Source organism: Callospermophilus lateralis, chromosome 14 (assembly GCF_048772815.1).
Source record: "Callospermophilus lateralis isolate mCalLat2 chromosome 14, mCalLat2.hap1, whole genome shotgun sequence".
NCBI classification, from domain to species: Eukaryota; Metazoa; Chordata; class Mammalia; order Rodentia; family Sciuridae; genus Callospermophilus; species Callospermophilus lateralis.
The window spans coordinates 30,040,484-30,058,663 of record NC_135318.1 but is presented as its reverse complement, the minus strand read 5'-3'; the positions used below and the strand labels follow the sequence as shown (position 1 = coordinate 30,058,663).

Below are 18,180 nucleotides of genomic sequence, written 5' to 3'. Positions count from 1 at the left end.
TGTGGCTTTTTTGTGTCAATTGCCTTTAATTTATCAAAACAACCTTAAACTTAGGAAAAAAAGCAGTTCCAGCCAACTGTGATGTGCACGCCTGTAATCCCACCAGCTCCGGAGGCTGAGGCAGGAGGATCTCAGATTCAAAGCCAGCCTCAGCAATTTAGTGAGGCTGTAAGCAACCTAGGGAGAAGGTTATTCACATGTCTCAACATGAAAAGTAAAAAGGGCTGGGAATGTGGCTCAGTGGGTAATTTCCTTTGGGTTTAGTCCTGTTACCAAAAGAAAAAAATACTGTTCCAACGTGTATGTAGATTTTGTTACTATATTTGCCAAAATAGACAATCCAGAAAAGCTCTGAGACTATGCAGTAAACTCTTACACCTTTTACTCTCACTCATCAATTAATGTTTTGCTTTGTTTGCTTTGTCATTGGTTCTGTGTAACCTGTGTTGTTGTTTTTTTTTTCTGAATCTCTTGAGTTTCAGATGTGATGTCCCTTTATCCTAAGACTTTAATATGTACCTCCTAAGAACAAGAACATTCTCTTACATTACTACAATATAGTGATCAAAATGAAGACATTTAACACAAATACTTTTATTTAATCCACAGTCTATTATTCAGATTTTGAGAGTTCTCTCAGTAGTCTCCATTATCGCCAATTTTTTTGCTGAGTTGCTAAGACTGACTGGGACTTGTGATCCTCCTGCCTCAGTCTCTGCTGGAACCACAGACATGCTGGGATAACAGGTGTGCACTACCACACTTGGCTTAAGCATTTTGATTTATTTTGTTAGATGCGCCTTCCTCTCAAGTAAGACTCCACCTAGCTATTCTTTGTTCCTATGTGGTTTTCTGTACACATAAGCTTGGCTGAACACATAGAGGCCTGAAGGTTACTACCTTTGTTTTTTTGTTGTTGTTGTTGTTTTTTTTTTTTTAATTTGAGAAGTGTTAACTATTCTTTATTTAATATCATACATAAACCACACTAAAAATGCCTTTCCATAAGGAAAGAACAGCATTTTAGATACAGGGAATTCTAATTAAATTGGCATGGTCAACAAAAATAGACATTGCTTCCTTATCTTCAACCTTTAATAGGCTAATGAACACAAATTGAAACAAATGTGAATCATGCTTGGTTCTGAGAGAGTGAAGGGATTTCCCCCATATTTTAAACATATTCACATAATCAGTTCTATAAAACTAAATATAAAACCAGTTTTCAGATGTCATTCACCATTTTTGTGAAATACTGAACATTACTAATTAAGTCCAACCACAACTTTAAAGAGGGGAAACAGTGATAGAATTTACTGAAGTGGGAATATAACCAAAATATTAATTTAACTACAAGTAAGTTTTACTTAAATCAGGATTGTCCAACAAAAATAATTTTGTCAGTCATTCATGATCTGATTTCTGGTGTATCACATCAATTAAATTATGGTGCACATAAAAAAGCCAAGAGACATTTCTGTTTGGTAATAAATAAGGCAGTAGCTATTACTCATTAGTGGCTTTTTTGAGGTAAGCTATTAGGTCTGCCCTTTCTCCCTTCTTCTTAATGCCAGCGAAGATCATTTTTGTTCCAGGGATGTACTTTTTGGGATTCTCCAAATACTCCATCAGTGTATCCTCTCCCCAGGTGATGCCTTTGTTCTTGTTGGCATCTGTATAAGAGAATCCAGCAGCCTGACCTGTCTTCCGCCCAAACAGTCCATGGAGATTTGGCCCAGTCTTGTGCTTGCCTCCCTTTTCCACCGTGTGGCATTGGGCACACTTCTGAACAAAAATCTTCTTGCCTTTCTCAACATCACCCATTTTTAATTCGTTCTTTCGTGGCTAGCGCAAAGAAGCAAAGAAGGATCCCGATCAGAAGCCGGACGTCCCACTCTCTAGCCCAAGGACACGCCGGTCTGCGCCTATGTACCGGTGTCAGTGCAACCGCACTCGCTCCATTTCCCCCCCCCCCCTTTTTTTTTTTTTTTGAGATGGGATCCTGCTGTGTGGCCTAGGCTGACCTCACACACCTGGGTTTAAGCTATCCTACCTTAGCCTCCCAAGCATCTGAGACTACAGGAGCATGCCACTGTGCCTGCCTTGCTTAGTTTTTCTGAGAAAATTTTTGTTTCCCTGTTTAAAAAATAAAACAAAAACCTTGATTTAACTGATCTCATTGCTCTTTCATTTTTTAGAAGATTAAATAATGTTTTCTAGCTCAATTTCTGGAACTTTTTATAGTTTTATAAAAAAAAAATGACAGTCTTTTTCAGGACATTTGATTAGTTTAAACTACCAAACAATATATTTTTTTAATTAATTTTTTTCACTTCACTGCCTTTTTTCGGTTCAGTGATACTTTCTCCTTTTGAAAAATCTGACTATTTGGAATCCTGGCAAAGAAAAGTGATTTCCTCCTCTGCCCTCTGTATCCAAACACACCCTTGTTTGTGTAGTCTGTTTAATCCTTTCTCTCATTTTGCCCAACATGGGGTTCACTCTACTAAAGCATTGTTTAGAAACTGTGTTTTTGCCCCTCTTCAAACTTACCATTATCATATAGGAAGTTTCCCTTTCTTGATACTTACTATAGTTATTTTGTTTCTGTTAAACCATAGTTAGGGTGATGGACCATCAGGAGCAACCAAGAAGAAAGGGCCATAGTGTTTGGAGAATTAATCACCCCAATAATATGCTACTTGTTTTTAAAAGAGCTTAGGCTCACAGTACAATTCAAAGAACTGTCTTCTACCAAATGGTGTAGAAGGAGATTATAGACCTAAGGGTCTGTGGATAGGCTTCAAGAATTTTGGGGAAGCCCTTAAAATCACATGTATGTTTTCAGGAAAGATCTATAAGTTTTGTCATTTACTTAAGGGAACCCAAAGATTAACAGCCACTGTTATAAAGATGCTAATAAAAGCTGTGGCCTTTACGTGTTGCTTTCCATGGATTGCTGTTACCCTGACTATGAGCTAATCAGATCAGAATTTGATTGTATCATTAGTTTATATACTGTGTAGTAGTAAAAGGAAGGAAAGAGGAGTCTAAAGTAGCCCCTCTAGGCCTCTATAATAGAGGCAACAGCCTGCTCCTTGAGTCATTGTTCAAGATTGACTCTAGAAAGTACTCTAGAGGGGGCTGGGGTTGTGGCTCAGTGGTTGAGTGCTCACCTAGCACATGTAAGGCCCTGGGTTCAATCCTCAGTACCACATAAAAATAAATCAATGAAATCAAGATATTGTGTCCAACTACAACTAAAAAATAAATATTAAAAAAAGAAAGTACTCTGAAAATTTATATTTTCCAAGAAACTAAAAGATAAATGTTCACTTCAGTACATTAAATTAGAACATCTGTGTTAAATCAACCGAACATTTACCTAATTCATAGGCATATTGTTTTCAATAAGGTATAATTATTCTTCTACTTTTTCCCTTTCTTTCAGGGGTCAGCAAATCAGTCATCAAAACAATGTCCATTATGGATTTTGAAAAGGTTAATCTTGAATTAATAGAGGCCTTGTTAGAGTGGATTGTGGATGGAAAGCATTCCTATCCTCCAGGTAACTGCGTCTTCATCCAGGCTGAATGATGCACAAATTAAACATTGTTTGAATCACATTGCAGACCACATAGGGAGACCACAGGGCAGTGGGGTTAAGAGCTCAGCCTTTGGAGTCTAGTAAATTTTCCAGTTCTGCTCTTTAGGAATCCTGTAATCTTGTAGCCTTTATCATTTCTACTGAACATTTACCTAGTTCACAGTTTCCTATTTGTACAGTAAAAGTAGTAATAAATCCTCTTACATAAAGCTATTTCAAGATTTAAAATAAACCAGCCACATGGGGGCTGAGGATATAGATCAGGATAGAATACCTGTTTAGCATACAAAGGCCCTGGTTTCAAACCCCTGCACCACATACATGCGTGTGCGCATTTACACACATAGTTAGAAAAATAAATAAAAGAAACCATAGATAAAGCACTTATCATTGGGCCTGGCATAGAGTTTATGCCCAGTAGATACTATCTCTAATAATGGTTTATGAAACACTTATTGTTGATATCAACACTGATAACAGTGCTGTTGCTGTAGCACAGAACAATCACTACTTTTCTCCTCCTCACTGTATTCCTATCCCAGTGATCTTCTTCACCTCACTTGCAATCCCTTATCCCCAGAGCAGACACCCCAGATCTTCTTATAACTCAATCCTTTGCATGACTCAGGTTTCTGCTTACATGTCTTCTCTGCAGAAGATGTCTTGTCTTCCCCTATCCTATCATAATATCCAAAAATTATTTTCATTTCATTATAGCACTTAACACGGTCTATAATTAGACTTTTGCTTACTGACCATCTTCTTCAGTAGAATGTAGAGTCCTTCAGAACAGGAATTTCTTGTTCACTATTATATTTCTTAGACCCTAAAACAGTACTTGAACATTTAGGCATAGAGGAAATATTTGTTGCATGAATAAAGAAAGGGCAGTCATTATTGGGTGATCATTGAATAAAGTGATTTATGTGCTTGTTAGTACTTCAGAGAAGTGAGAATGACTGCCCTCTTCTGCTTAAACTTAATCATTATGTAGTATTTTCTAAAAAGACTAAGGCATGTAAAATTATTAAAGTGCATTATTTTTCTTCTTTTGGCAAATAATCAGTTGTGGCTAATATTTTATCAGTAGATTGAATATCTTGTTCCATGCTAAAAGAAAAGACTTACTAAAAAAAAAAAGCATAGAAGTAAAAAAGAAATATTAGAAAATTACCTAATATCAGAGCAAAGTAGATATAGTGATTAGAGTCAGTGATATATTTGTGAATATTAAACATATTCCTGATATAGATGGCAAAGCCATGAGGGCAGAGCAGATCATAAGGTGCATAAGAAAGCCAGGCACAGTGGCGCATGCCTGTAATCCCAGCACCTCGGGAGGCTGAGACAGGAGGATTTTGAGTTCAAAGCCAACCTAAGCAAAAAAAAAAAAAAAAAAAAAAGTGAGACACTAAGCAATTCAGTGAGACCTGTCTCTAAATAAAATACAAAACAGGGCTGGGGATGTGGCTCAGTGGTTGAGTGCTTCTTGAGTTCAATCCCACCCCACCTATCCCACCCCACCCCACCCCACCCCACCCCCTGCACCAAAATAAATATAAATAAAATAAGGTGCACAAGAATATAGGCCTACTTTCCCCCCATCTACATAGATTATTTTATTACTCTTTAAATTTTGTGGCATTTTAGCATGATGAACATGGGGCATACAATGGAAAGAGCATGGATCTGGGACCAGAAACCTTAGGATTGTGTCCAGGCTTCATGCTTACTAGCCAGTGATGTGGCCAAGTTACTGAATCACAGGGTGACTAATGAGGATCAAATGAGAAAATGTATGTGGACATTCTTTGTATACCATGAAGTATTTCAAAACAACTGTATAAGATCTCTTTTGACCATTTTATTTTTTTAGTCATTTAGATTCCTTCTTTATTTAGTGGGAAGAATAATTGACTAAATAATAGGTCATGAGTTATTTGTGGGATTCAGGGAGGGGCTAGTGAAGAGATTATCAACCTCTTCTCTGAATAAAGCAAAAAAGAAAATAAGTGGGCTGGGGTTGTATCTCAGAGGTAGAGCGCTTGCCTAGCACATGCAAGGCACTGGGTTTGATCCTCAGCACCATATTTAAAAAAATAAATAAAAAATAAAGGTATTATGTTCATCTACAACTAAAAAAAAAATTTAAAAAAGAAGATAAATATTGCTGAGTGACTTCTTGGCACAGAATTATGCTGTGATCCATTATTGTTTTTTTTTTTTAATGTAAAAATTTAAAGCCCATGAACTATTAATATGATATGGCTAGTTAATGTGCTGCCTCTTTCAAATGTATCCAAATTTATATTACCAGATTAGCCAGCCAAATGTAGTTTCTTTTTCTCATTCCCAGTAAAATGTTTATGGGATTTTATTCATAATAGAAGAATCTTCCAGTCTTATGGGTTAGAAGGCTAACTTTTCCTATAGAAACAGAATGTCAGTAGCCAGAGCACTGAAGAAGTATGTCTGAAGAACTTCGCTAGTGATTCTTGTGTAATGTAAGGTATTATGCTTTTCACACCTCACTTCTTTTTATAGAAGGATAATCTTACTCAGTTTTGTCTTTATTAAGTTGGAGAATGTACAAAAACCATAATTTATTATTTATTTAAATTGTTGGGGACTTTACAAAGAAAATTGTGAAAAATTCTCAGATTATTGCATTTTTGTTTTGTTTAAAACAGATTTATAATTTATACTAGTTTTTTCTTTTTCAGCTATTTTATTGATTCTTTTTCTACACCCAGGTGCTATACTTGTATTTCTACCAGGACTAGCAGAAATCAAAATGCTTTATGAACAGCTACAGTCTAATTCTCTTTTCAACAATCGACGTAGTAATCGGTAAGCTAATGGCTTTCTAGATCCTTAATCATCCATTGCAGTTATCTGCAAATGTGAACAACCAGAAGGGTCATGTTAGAATTCTCGCCCTCTTTAGACTCTGGTGTCACTCTTCAAGCTTACATTTGTTTATGCCAGCTGGAAATGGACAAACCTGTTTGCTCCAGGAAATCAGTTATTCCATCCATCAAAGAAAGATATTTCTCTTCACTTAGCATTATGACTCAGCAAACTTGCATGTAATTCAGTTGCCAAATTCCTGGAGGAGGAGCAGATGGGGGGACCAGCATTAGTAACAACAAAGAATGCTACCATTTTGAAAGAAAATAATTTTCAATGGGTCCTGTTCTAGCAGCAAGGCACACCAGGCATGCCTCCACATCTAAGGGAAAGCTAGCAAATTTCATTCTTACATTTCTATTAGAAATATAAGAATGAAATTTTTTAACTTCCATCACAGTTTTTCCCTCTCTCTGATTTAAAAAGTAGGGGTAAGATTTTTCTCTACTGGTCAGTTTGCTCTATGTTTGTTATGTGTAGAATATCAATTATTTCTTCTCCTTGACTATTGACTACTGAATTACACTCTAGCACTTCCTCAAGTTGGTACAAGGTTTTTAGTTCCTAGAACTGAGTATTTTATAAGGGTCAGAAAGCACTTTCCCATTAGAAGAGCTGGGGACATGTGCAGAAAAGTTGCTCATATGTGAAGTCATATTGTTGGTTTTAATGGAAATTCACCCACATAACTTAGTACTTTGTGCCATATTATTTAATGTGCTTTTATTTCTTTTCAGATGTGTTATTCACCCTCTTCACTCATCTTTATCCAGCGAAGAGCAACAGGCTGTATTTGTAAAACCCCCAGTGGGTGTAACCAAGATTATAATTTCCACCAACATTGCTGAGACTTCCATAACCATTGATGATGTTGTCTATGTCATTGATTCTGGGAAAATGAAAGAAAAGAGGTGATGTTACAAAGACTAAAGATTTAGGGTGACAGCTGTTAATGGCTAATGCTAAGATACATAGATTACTATTTTAAAAATACCTTATGAAAACTTTATGTGGATGTGTGAATGATTCTATAGTCAGGACCTTGAATCTTAAAAGTCAAGCATAAAGTTCCAAGATTTTTACCTTGGAGACAATCAGTTTTCCTCTCATAGTCTTCATAATATCTTACTGTTTTTAGATGAAAAAGAGTTGAATAAAGAAAATGTATTGGTACTTGATACCATTTAAATCAGCACTAGCTGTGCCCACCAAGGACTCAACTATTCTAGAACACACAGGGCACTGTGTCCTTCTACAGAGGTAAAGTGTAATTAATCTCTTCTGTCCATGTAAAATAATACAAATTTTTATTTCCCTTTTCTTTATAGATATGATGCCAGCAAAGGGATGGAAAGTCTAGAGGATACTTTCGTATCTCAAGCAAATGCCCTGCAAAGAAAGGGTCGAGCTGGCCGTGTTGCATCTGGGGTCTGCTTCCATTTATTTACTAGCCATCACTACAACCACCAGCTTTTAAAGCAGCAGCTACCAGAAATACAAAGAGTGCCATTGGAACAGCTGTGTCTAAGGTTACATGTTGATTTTTTGTTTTCTGCTTCTAAAAGGTTTCCCAGCCTATTTAAGTTCCATGGTTTTCTTTTCCTAGTAGAAGATATTTTGCTAAGAATGTACATGGGTGAACTCATTCATTTGCGAAGAAAGAGTTCTTCAGTGTGTCCTTTGACATTTCTTTCAACTTTCTGCATATAGAGATCTCTTATATTGCAGAGCATGGCCCTAAATAGAGCTCAAGAATACATTTGTAAGTTAGGAAAATAACATCAAGGAATTCCTTCTGGGGTAACAACAATATCAAATTATCCCAGGGAAAAATCTATAGCCTCATTATCAGAGAAAAGTGAAAGAAACTTGAAAACACCATTATTTACTTAATGAACAAATATCATAAAACAGGATTTAATGAATGAATGATCAAATTTAATGTTATTGAGACTGGGAAGCCTTTGATTCAACTTTTCTGAAAACTTGCTTGATAATATATGAGAACTGTAAAACTATCCATGCTCTTTGAGCCAGTCATTCCCTTGAGGAAGCATACCCATAAAAAATTACTGAAAGGGGGAAAAAACTACTCATACAAAACTGTTATAGTTCTTCTTTTCTGTAGCAGAGAGGGAATTTTTTAATATTTATTTTTTAATTTTCGGCGGACACAACATCTTTGTATGTGGTGCTGAGGATTGAACCCGGGCTGCACACATGCTAGGCGAGCATGCTACCGCTTAAGCCACATCCCCAGCCCATAGCATGTGCATTTTGAGAGCCTACTGTTTGCCCAGCACAGGGCTCAGCACTAGGGATACTATGAGATTAAAAAACATTGTGTCAGGGCTGGGGTTGTAGCTCAGTAGTGGTGGAGCACCTGCCTTGCATGGGTAGGCACTGGGTTCAATCCTCAGCACCACTTTCAAATAAATAAATAAAGGTATTATATCCATCTGCAACTAAAAAAAAAAAAATTAAAAGACAAACATTGTGTCCATAGTTAGGCCTTAAGAAATTAGGGGAGTAAGGGGCTAGGAGTATAGTTCTGTGGTAGAACACTTGTCTAGTATGCATGAGGCCCTGGGTTCAATCCCCAGTACTGCAAGAAGAAAATGTTAAGAAATTGGGGAAGAACTGATGCCATAAACTAAGGTAGTGGCAGTGCAAATGGAGAGGAATGAAGAGATACAAGAGAACTTTGAAAGTTGATTGACCCATGAGGGAGGGTGAGATAAGGGGCAAATCTAAGTGTATTTCTGTCAATGCATGTCTTAAAATGAAATACCTCATTTGGGAAAAAGCTAAGTGCCAAGTACATTCACACTAATAATTATCTAAGTGTATTTTGTTTTCTTTTTTCAGAATTAAAATTTTAGAGATGTTTAGCACTCATAATCTGCAATCTGTGTTCTCTCGGCTCATTGAACCTCCACATGCTGATTCTCTCCGTGCCTCAAAAATACGATTACGAGACTTGGGAGCATTAACTCCAGATGAAAAATTGACCCCTCTAGGATATCATTTGGCCTCTCTGCCTGTGGATGTGAGAATCGGCAAACTGATGCTATTTGGGTCTATCTTCCGCTGTTTGGATCCTGCTCTCACCATTGCTGCCAGCTTGGCCTTTAAATCACCTTTTGTAAGTAAACAACATTCTTGTAGAGTTTATGCCATGGGTCTCTAAGCGGATCCTGAGAGCATCAGGGGTGTGAGCCCCCTAAAATATTACATATTGGATATGAATTTTTTAGGGACACACAGTCAGTGTGAACTTTGTGAATAGGACTTCCCATTGCCTATTTCTCAAATCATCTCAATACAGTCGCTCACTGTTTTCTTTCATTGGGAATTTGGAAAGACACATTAGAAATGCTAATGTCATTCTTAGCCAAAACTGAGTACCCATCCTTTGTTGGACTCTCTAAATATGATATTAATGTAATCATTTACCCACTTATTGTCTAAGAAAGAAGGAATTTTACTTTCAAATGGAAAATAAAATTTTAGCCAGGCATGGTGGCACATACCTGCAGTCCCAGACACTTGGGAGGCCAAGGCAGGAAGATCCCAAGTTCAAAGGGCTGGGGATATAACTCTTTGATAAAGCACCCTGGTTCAGTACTCAGTACCAAAAAAAAAGAAAGAAAGAAAAAATTTTATTGTTGCTGTTAAGTTACCTGTAAAGTTATTCAGATGTACGAAAATTTGAGAGAAGTACTAGAGATGGTTTCTAATGATTTTCAGTGGTGTCACAGCTACAGCCTTGGTTTAGCTTGCCATGAGGAACTACTGCAGCTTACGCTGGTGTCTTCAGAACCTGATAAAGAAAGAATTAATAGGAGAGTGGAAAGCAGTGAAAATTTACTTCTGTGCTTATTTTACAAATTTGTAGAAAAAAAGGAACATTATTGAAAATATTACTTATGGGTAGAGAAGCAGGAGAGACTCACAATATAAAAGATGAAAAAAATCTATAAAAAAGAGCCTTCTCAGCATGTGCAAGGCCCTGGGTTCAATCCCCTGTACCCAAAAAGAAAAGGAACAACAACAAAAAGATTGAATTGCTCTTTGATGACTCTTGCTACTTGGAACTAAAAGACCCAAAAGAGCTTATTTTGGGTGGGTGGACAGACTCACAGGAAAGAAAAGACCATTAGCTTGCCAGTTACTGCCATACTTGCTTTTAACCAGCTGACCCACAGAGTATGCTTTGTTCCACACAAAATGCTAGCCCCAGGCAGCTGGCTTCAGCTATAGGAAAGTGCCATTTGAAACCTCAGATGAGGACTGGGGTTGTAGCTCTGTGATAGAGTGCTCACCTTTCATGGGCGAGGTCCTGGGTTCCATCCTCAGCACCACATAAAAACAAATAAATAATTAAAGATACCAAAAAAAAAAAAAAAACCTCAGATGAAAATGTCCTTCAAATCGTTTTCCTCACTTAGGTGTCTCCCTGGGATAAAAAAGAAGAAGCCAACCAGAAAAAGCTGGACTTTGCATTTGCAAACAGTGACTATCTGGCCCTTCTGCAAGCATACAAGGTAAGTACTTAACCAGATAGCTTTGGTTACCAGAGTTGGCACTAAAAACAAAGTGAATTCAGTTTGATTTTTCTCCACAATTTAGGGGTGGCAACTGAGTACAAAAGAAGGTGCGCGTGCAAGTTATAATTACTGCAGACAAAACTTCTTGTCAGGAAGAGTTCTGCAGGTGAGTTGTTTCTGTGACAGTTTGTTTTCATTCATCTTCCAAACACTATAGTTGCTCGCCAGAGGGCATTGCAACTTTATCTCCCTTGTCCTGTCTTGACATCAAAAATGTTATTTCTGGAATATGCTTAGCTTTCCCAGCTACATAAAATGGACTCCTAAACTATGACATCAGTCTTCTTTGCTTAAACTTTCAACTGACCTGTTTCTCCCTAGAGGTCACCTCTTCTGAGTATAGAAGATAGAATAGAATATTGGCACAGTGAAAATAACTGCTTAGTAGGAGTCAGTTTTCTTATAATTATACCAGGCACTCTTTACCCGGATCTGTAAATCCCAGAAACTGCATGTGAAATCGTGTGCTTGTACTTATGTGCATTATTCTGGGGGAGAGATCATAGTTTACATTAGATGCTGAAAGGGGTGTGTGACCATCTCCAACCCCATACTCTCTCCCCCAAATTGAAGAACTAATACTGATAGATTTTCTTTATTAGTTTTTCTTATGTCTATCAGAACCTACTGTGTCAATAATGAGTATACAAGAGAGAGGTTTATTGTATTCTGTGTAATAACAGACAGGACTTCTGCCCACTGTTGTGGCACTGTGTAGGCATCCTCCCAAAGTGGTACGAGAAGCCAAAATAATGATGGTGCATGTCTCTTTAAAGCATTTGTTTTACTGAAAATATTTGGGGGCTAGAGAAGAGGAAAGACTTTTATAGTAAATACTGATGTGTCGTGGAATAGAACCAGTGTTCCTAGTACTTGCCACTACCTGACATCTGTTTATGTTTCTGTCAGGTAAGTTCCATCAGACCATAGATCTTATCTTTTATTCGGATTGTATCCCCAGTACCTAAAACAATGCTTAGCACATAGTTGGTATTTAGTAAAGATAGATTGGAGGGCTGGGGATGTGGCTCAGTGGTAAAGTGCTTGCCTGGCATGCATGAGGCCCTGGGTTCAAATCCCCCAGCACCCCCCCCAAAAAAAAAGATTCGTTGGATAAATGCATAAATGAGTGAATTTGGTTATTAAAGATGAAGTAAGCGTCAAGGCTATCCCAGTATTTGCCTTCATTCCCTTCTGCCTTTAAGTGTACTATGAAGAAAGATTTTTGAGAAGACAAGGGCTTTATCTTTATTCTGAGTGCTTCAAAACCAATGGTTTTCAATCCTGAATGCATATTAGATTCACCTGAGGAGACTGATTAAATGTTCAGTTTCTACATAGGCCCATGAAATCTGGATATCTAGGACAATTAAACTTGGTCTACTATTGTCATTATTGTTGTTCAGTTCACTGTGTAACTCAGCATGCACCAGGGTTGAGAACCCACTGATCTAAAAGGGTATGTGTAGTGTGTATGCATATGTGTGGTAAAAATTATGGTATTTCTTTTAAATTACATTTCTTAACTAAATTATTATTTTTCTTCAGACTGTATGTATATTTTGCTGTAATCTGTAAGGTCAGTTTTTCCCTCTTCAGCTTAGATTAAAAACTTTTTTTAGAACTCAGTGCATGTGCTACCACTGAGCTACATTCCCAACACTTTTTATTTTTTATTTTGAGAAGAGGTTTCACCAAGTTGCTCAGGCTGGTCTCAAACCTGTGATACTCCTGCCTTCAGCCTCCTGAGTAGCTGGGAGAAGAAGGATTTGGAAATGGCCATGGCACATGACTGATTGCAGAATTTTTATAAGATCTCAATGAAAACATGGTGGTAAAATGGAGACTAGTATATTTATTTCCTAGTCATATTTTGCCATGTTATCCATGTGTACTTGAGACACTATAAGAAAATGCTTAAATTGTCATCAAGAGACAGGGTTGGATTGCTTAGTTTTCACTTTTTTGGATTATCTCCTTCTCTAGTGTCAGATATGTAACTTATAAAAAAAATTTTTTTTCAGCACTGGGGATTGAACCCAGGGTTCATACATGCTAAGTAAGTTATAAAAAGGAGTGTTCAAATCTAAAACATTTAATAATGTCCCATTCCTAAGAACTAATGTGAGCTAGTAAGATTACAGGTAGGAGAAAGAGAAAGTTCTGAAGAATTTCCTTTAAGAGAATCATTAGCCACTCTAGGCACAGTTAAGGAACTGACATGAAGACATGAACAGAAATGCAAGCAGAAGAAAACTAGATAGTAGACAGTGCCCCAAGCAAAATAAACTACATTTTTTTATTGTCCTAAGAATTTTCAGAAAAAATAAGACCACCTCCACCTCCAGTGAACATGTTTAAAAATATAGAGTTAAATAAATGATCCATGGGTTTTCTGATATTTTTGAATGTCCATGTAGCTCTCGCTCTGTCTGCTAGTTTGTATAAGTTTGCTACCCACCAAAGTTATACATTTGTGTGGTCTCATTGTTGTAAGTCTGGACACCTCCTTTGCTATGCTGATGCCCTTTCTTAAAGGTGTTTCCACTTCTTTCAGGAAATGGCCAGCCTCAAACGACAATTCACTGAACTATTATCGGATATAGGGTTTGTAAAGGAGGGACTCAGAGCAAGGGAAATTGAGAAAAGGGCCCAAGGAGGAGATGGTGTCCTAGATGCCACAGGAGAAGAGGTAAAGAATGTGTAGTTACTTCATATTTCTAATTAATTAGCTCATGAGTAAAATATGATCTCCAGAATACTTGGGGAACATTCTTCTTCACTTAAGTCCTATAAACAGGAGGTTAGTGGCATTCTTGATTTTCTTCTTTCCCCAAGTGTGGCAGCTAACACTGGTGAGAACAGGATGCTTTTTCTGTTCATTGTTGCTTTTTGGGGGTGGGGGTGGGTGGGCTGGGTATTGAACCTTGTGCATGAAAGGCAAGCATTCTACCAACTGAGCTATATCCCCAGCCGATACAGTAGTTCTTAATTCATGAAAGTACAGTAGACTTCCAGTAATATTTCTCAAATCAGGGCAGACTTTTTCCAACCAAAGATGGTCCTATAATTATAGGAAGAGTACTTCTTCAAGATGAACTTAATGTTCTTCTGTTCCAGAAATTCTAAACATCTCATGAACCAGATGGAATCTCTCCATCTGAAACAGTGGAATCTCTCCACTGATACTTAACACTGGCCTTTTTAAAATAATAATAATAATAACAACAACAACAGCAACAATAACCGCACATCACAATCAGGAACACTGGCTTTATAACTGCTTTGCAGTGATCTAGAGAGTCATTATGGGCTCCTTGAAGTGGCTGCTGTGTGACTATGAGTCAGAAGGTTTACTTAGACAAATTTTTTTAGCAAAGAAATAGAAATTAGGTGTTTTTTTGTTTGTTTGCTTAAGATAGAGATCACATGAAATATAATCATAAATTCCAGGCAGAAGTAGCCATATTACTTGGTAAAATTTCTTGTATGATTAATATTGTATTTCTCTCCTAGGCAAACTCAAATGCTGAGAACCCCAAGCTGATATCAGCAATGCTATGTGCTGCTCTTTATCCAAATGTAGTGCAGGTAACAAAACATTTTTCCTGGATCCTTCCATTTCTTATTTGATTTGTAACCAGGGGATAAACTTAAAATATGCTCATCAATCATCTTAAAGAAATACAAACACACAGCTCATATATATTTGATATACATTTCCAATTCTTTAATTCTCCCCGACTGTATAGATATATCATTCAGGGATACATTTATTATGTAAAATGAGGAGCCTTTTTTGTGTGGTGCTTGGAATAGAACCTAGTGTCTCCTGCATGCTAGGCAGACACTTTACCACTGAACCAGTTTACCAGTCAGTCAGTCCTTTTTTTTTTCTGAATTATGATCTCCCTAAGTTTTTCAGGCTGGCCTCAAACTTGGAATCCTCTTGTCTTGCTTCCCAAGTAGCTGAGATTACAGGGTATACCACTGTGCCCAGATAATAAAGTACCTTTTTAATCCTTCTGACATATTATTACATTCCAGAAATTAGAGTGAACATAAATAACATAAATGTCACTTCTCTAGCCAACCTATATGTAATTAACCTTCTCTGTTAGGTAGAAACTTGATTCTACTGTAGTTTTCTTTATGCTTTCTACTCTGGATTAAAATTAGAGAACAAATCACACAAATCTGTGCTTTGCCAGAGACCACTCATGGCCAGCCTTCTGGAAACCCTCCCTGGGTGTGCTTTTGGACTTTTACCTGAGTTTTGATTTTCTAGCTCTAACAAGGGACAATTTTAAAGTTAGAAACAATGAATGTGGCAGGGTACTGAATTAAGATCCTAGCTTTTTGTTAATGTTCAATTGAAATCTGCTGATTAATTTATGGCTTATTTTCTGCTTAGCATTTGCATGCTTTTTGAACTGTTGAAATGTGCTGTAAAAAATCATTTGGGTGCTGGGATTGTAGTTCAGTGGTAAAATACTTGCCTAGCATGTGTGAGGCACTGGGTTTGATTCTTAGCACCGCATATAAATAAACAAATAAAATAAAGATCCATCAACAACCAATAAAAAATTTTTCTTAAAAATCATTTGGATATGCACAAGGTCCTAGCTTAGGTCCCAGCACTGCCCCCCGCTCCTCTCAGCCCGCCCCCAGCCAAAAAAAGAAAATCATTTGGATATATGTCTGCTGCTTTTGATATTATACTATGGCTATGTAAGGTGCTACCCTTGGAGGAAACTGGGTGAGCACAAAGAATACTCTGCACTTTTTTTTTTTTAAACAATACCTTTATTTTATTTATTTATTTATTTATTTATTTATTTATTTATTTATTTATTTATTTATTCATGGTGCTGAAGATCAAACCAGGGCCTTGCACATGCTAGGTGAGCGCTCTATTACTAAGCCACAACCCCAGCCCCCAAATATTCTGTACTTAGGCAACTTTCTATGAATCTAAAGTTATTTCAAAATGTAAATAGTTTTTTAAAGAAAGTGAGAAAAACTCATATGGAGACTTAAAAGTATAGAAACAAAATCCCTGGCCAGGCATGGTAGCGCACACCTATAATCCCAGCAGCTAAGGAGGTTGAGGCAGGAAGATCACAAGTTCAAAGCCAGCCTCAGCAATTTAGCAAAGCCCTAACCAACTTAGCAAGACCCTGTCTCAAAATAAAAAATAAAAAGGGCTGGGGAATGTAGCTCTGTGGTTAAGTGCCCCTGGATTCAATCCCTGGTGCCAAGAAAAAGGGAAAAAAAACCTGAATATGCTATAAGAAATTTTAGGTGATGATCATCAATAAGACTGGAAAAAAGACCTATTACAATCTAATAGGAAAGTAGGCAAAGGACAGGAAAGAACATACAATGCATACACAAAAATAATATTCAGCCTATCGCTGTGGCGCATGCCTATAATCCTGGTGATTTGAGAGGCTGAGACAAGAGCATCATGAGTTCAAAACCAGCCTCAGCAACATCGAGGCACTAAGCAACTCAGTGTCTAAATAAAATACAAAATAGGGCTGGGTATATGGCTTAGTGGTCAAGTACCCCTGAGTTCAATCTCTGGTACCCCCCCCCCAAAAAAAAACAACATTCAACGTTAGCATGGAGAAATCCAAGTTAAAAGTGGCACATGGTGGTACACATCTGTAATCCCAGTTACTCAGGAAGCTGAAACAGGAGGATCACAAATTCGTGGCTAACCTGGGAAAGTGGGGATGTAACTCATGCATAAGGTCCTGGGTTCTAGCCCCAGTACTGCAAAAAAATAAAAATGCAGATTAAAACAACAAAGAAGCCAGGTGTGATTGTGTCTACCTATAACTCCACCTACTTGAGAGTGAGGCAGGAGAATGGCAAATTCAAGGCCAGCCCGGGCAACTTATTGAGACCCTATCTCAAAATAAAAATTAAAAAGGACTGGGGATATATATAGTTCAATGGTCAAGATCCCAGATTCAATCCTTGTACCACAAAAATAAATAAGTAAAAAAACAACAACAAAGAGATACCTTTTTTGCACTTTTCAAATTGGCAAAATTTATAAAAAAACAAACAAACAAACAAAAAAACATAAATACTGTGTTATAAGTCCCTCAACAACCACTTTCTCTCTGAGTGGGAATAAAATTTTATATACCCTTCTTAGATAGAAGTTTCATTTCTGGAGCTTACTATTAGAAAATAGTTGCAGATATGCACAAAAATAAAACTAAAGAATGTTCATTCAGCATACAATCTAAATTTCCAATTAAAGGAAATGTATTAGTGATACTATAATTTCTTTTTTTTTTACTATTTTATTTTTTAGGTGTAGCTAGACACAACACAATGCCTTTATTTTTATGTGGTATAATCCTTGAGGATTACATTTTAGGAAAATATTTAACAACGTGGAAAAATGGTCTTCATCTATTAAGTAGGAAAAGATCCTATTTTAGTTTCAATACATGTGTATCTTTTTATTGATATTATTTTGTGCCTATAGTTTTCTATATGTAAACATAAATCTAGCAGAGAAAAATAAAATATTTATCAATAATGCTAGTTATTTCTTAATCATGTAGATATTTTTCTTATGTATTTTTACAGTAAACATTATTTTGTAAAAAAATTAATTTTATGTGTATATAAAATCAGATTTTCAATATTTTATTTATGTATTTTTTAATATTTTTATTTTATTTTTATGTGGTGCTGAAGATCAAACCCAGGGCCTTGCACATGCTAGGCAAGTGCTCTACCACTGAGCCACAACCCCAGCCCCCAGATTTTCAATATTTATTATTATTATTATTATTTTTAGAGAGAGAGAATTTTAATATTTATTATTTTTTTTTTTTTTTTAGTTTTTCGGCGGACACAACATCTTTGTTTGTATGTGGTGCTGAGGATCGAACCCAGGCTGCACGCATGCCAGGCAAGCATGCTACCGCTTGAGCCACATCCCCAGCCCTTTCAATATTTTAAATGGAATAATCTATAGATTTTTTTTTTTGTTCTGAAAGAAATTTATTTAGAAATGTTATA

General features: G+C 36.8%; 2 protein-coding genes and 1 non-coding gene across 7 annotated transcripts in view; 2 read left to right on the top strand and 1 right to left on the bottom strand.

Annotated features, from left to right (window-relative positions):
• Dhx57 (DExH-box helicase 57) overlaps positions 1-18,180 on the top strand; it is a 48,386-nt gene that overhangs the window by 26,279 nt on the left and 3,927 nt on the right. For 4 of the 5 annotated variants that reach the window (XM_076832878.1, XM_076832880.1, XM_076832881.1 and 1 more), the window contains 9 exons: positions 3,452-3,568; positions 6,361-6,457; positions 7,255-7,428; positions 7,846-8,046; positions 9,386-9,662; positions 10,969-11,064; positions 11,150-11,233; positions 13,685-13,819; positions 14,644-14,718. In XM_076832878.1, coding sequence (XP_076688993.1) covers positions 3,452-3,568; positions 6,361-6,457; positions 7,255-7,428; positions 7,846-8,046; positions 9,386-9,662; positions 10,969-11,064; positions 11,150-11,233; positions 13,685-13,819; positions 14,644-14,718 — 1,256 coding nt within the window. Of the gene's footprint in view, positions 1-3,451; positions 3,569-6,360; positions 6,458-7,254; positions 7,429-7,845; positions 8,047-9,385; positions 9,663-10,968; positions 11,065-11,149; positions 11,234-13,684; positions 13,820-14,643; positions 14,719-17,999; positions 18,072-18,180 lie in introns of those variants that run through there. The other variant, XM_076832882.1, reaches the window with a different exon arrangement.
• On the bottom strand, positions 1,300-1,953 carry LOC143380131 (cytochrome c, somatic). Its single transcript, XM_076832883.2, has one exon. The coding sequence runs from the start codon at positions 1,822-1,824 to the stop codon at positions 1,507-1,509; it is 318 nt and encodes a 105-aa protein (XP_076688998.1). The 5' UTR covers positions 1,825-1,953; the 3' UTR covers positions 1,300-1,506.
• Trnaa-ggc (transfer RNA alanine (anticodon GGC)) lies at positions 12,146-12,219 on the top strand. Its single transcript has one exon. It is a non-coding gene; the product is annotated as a tRNA-Ala (tRNA).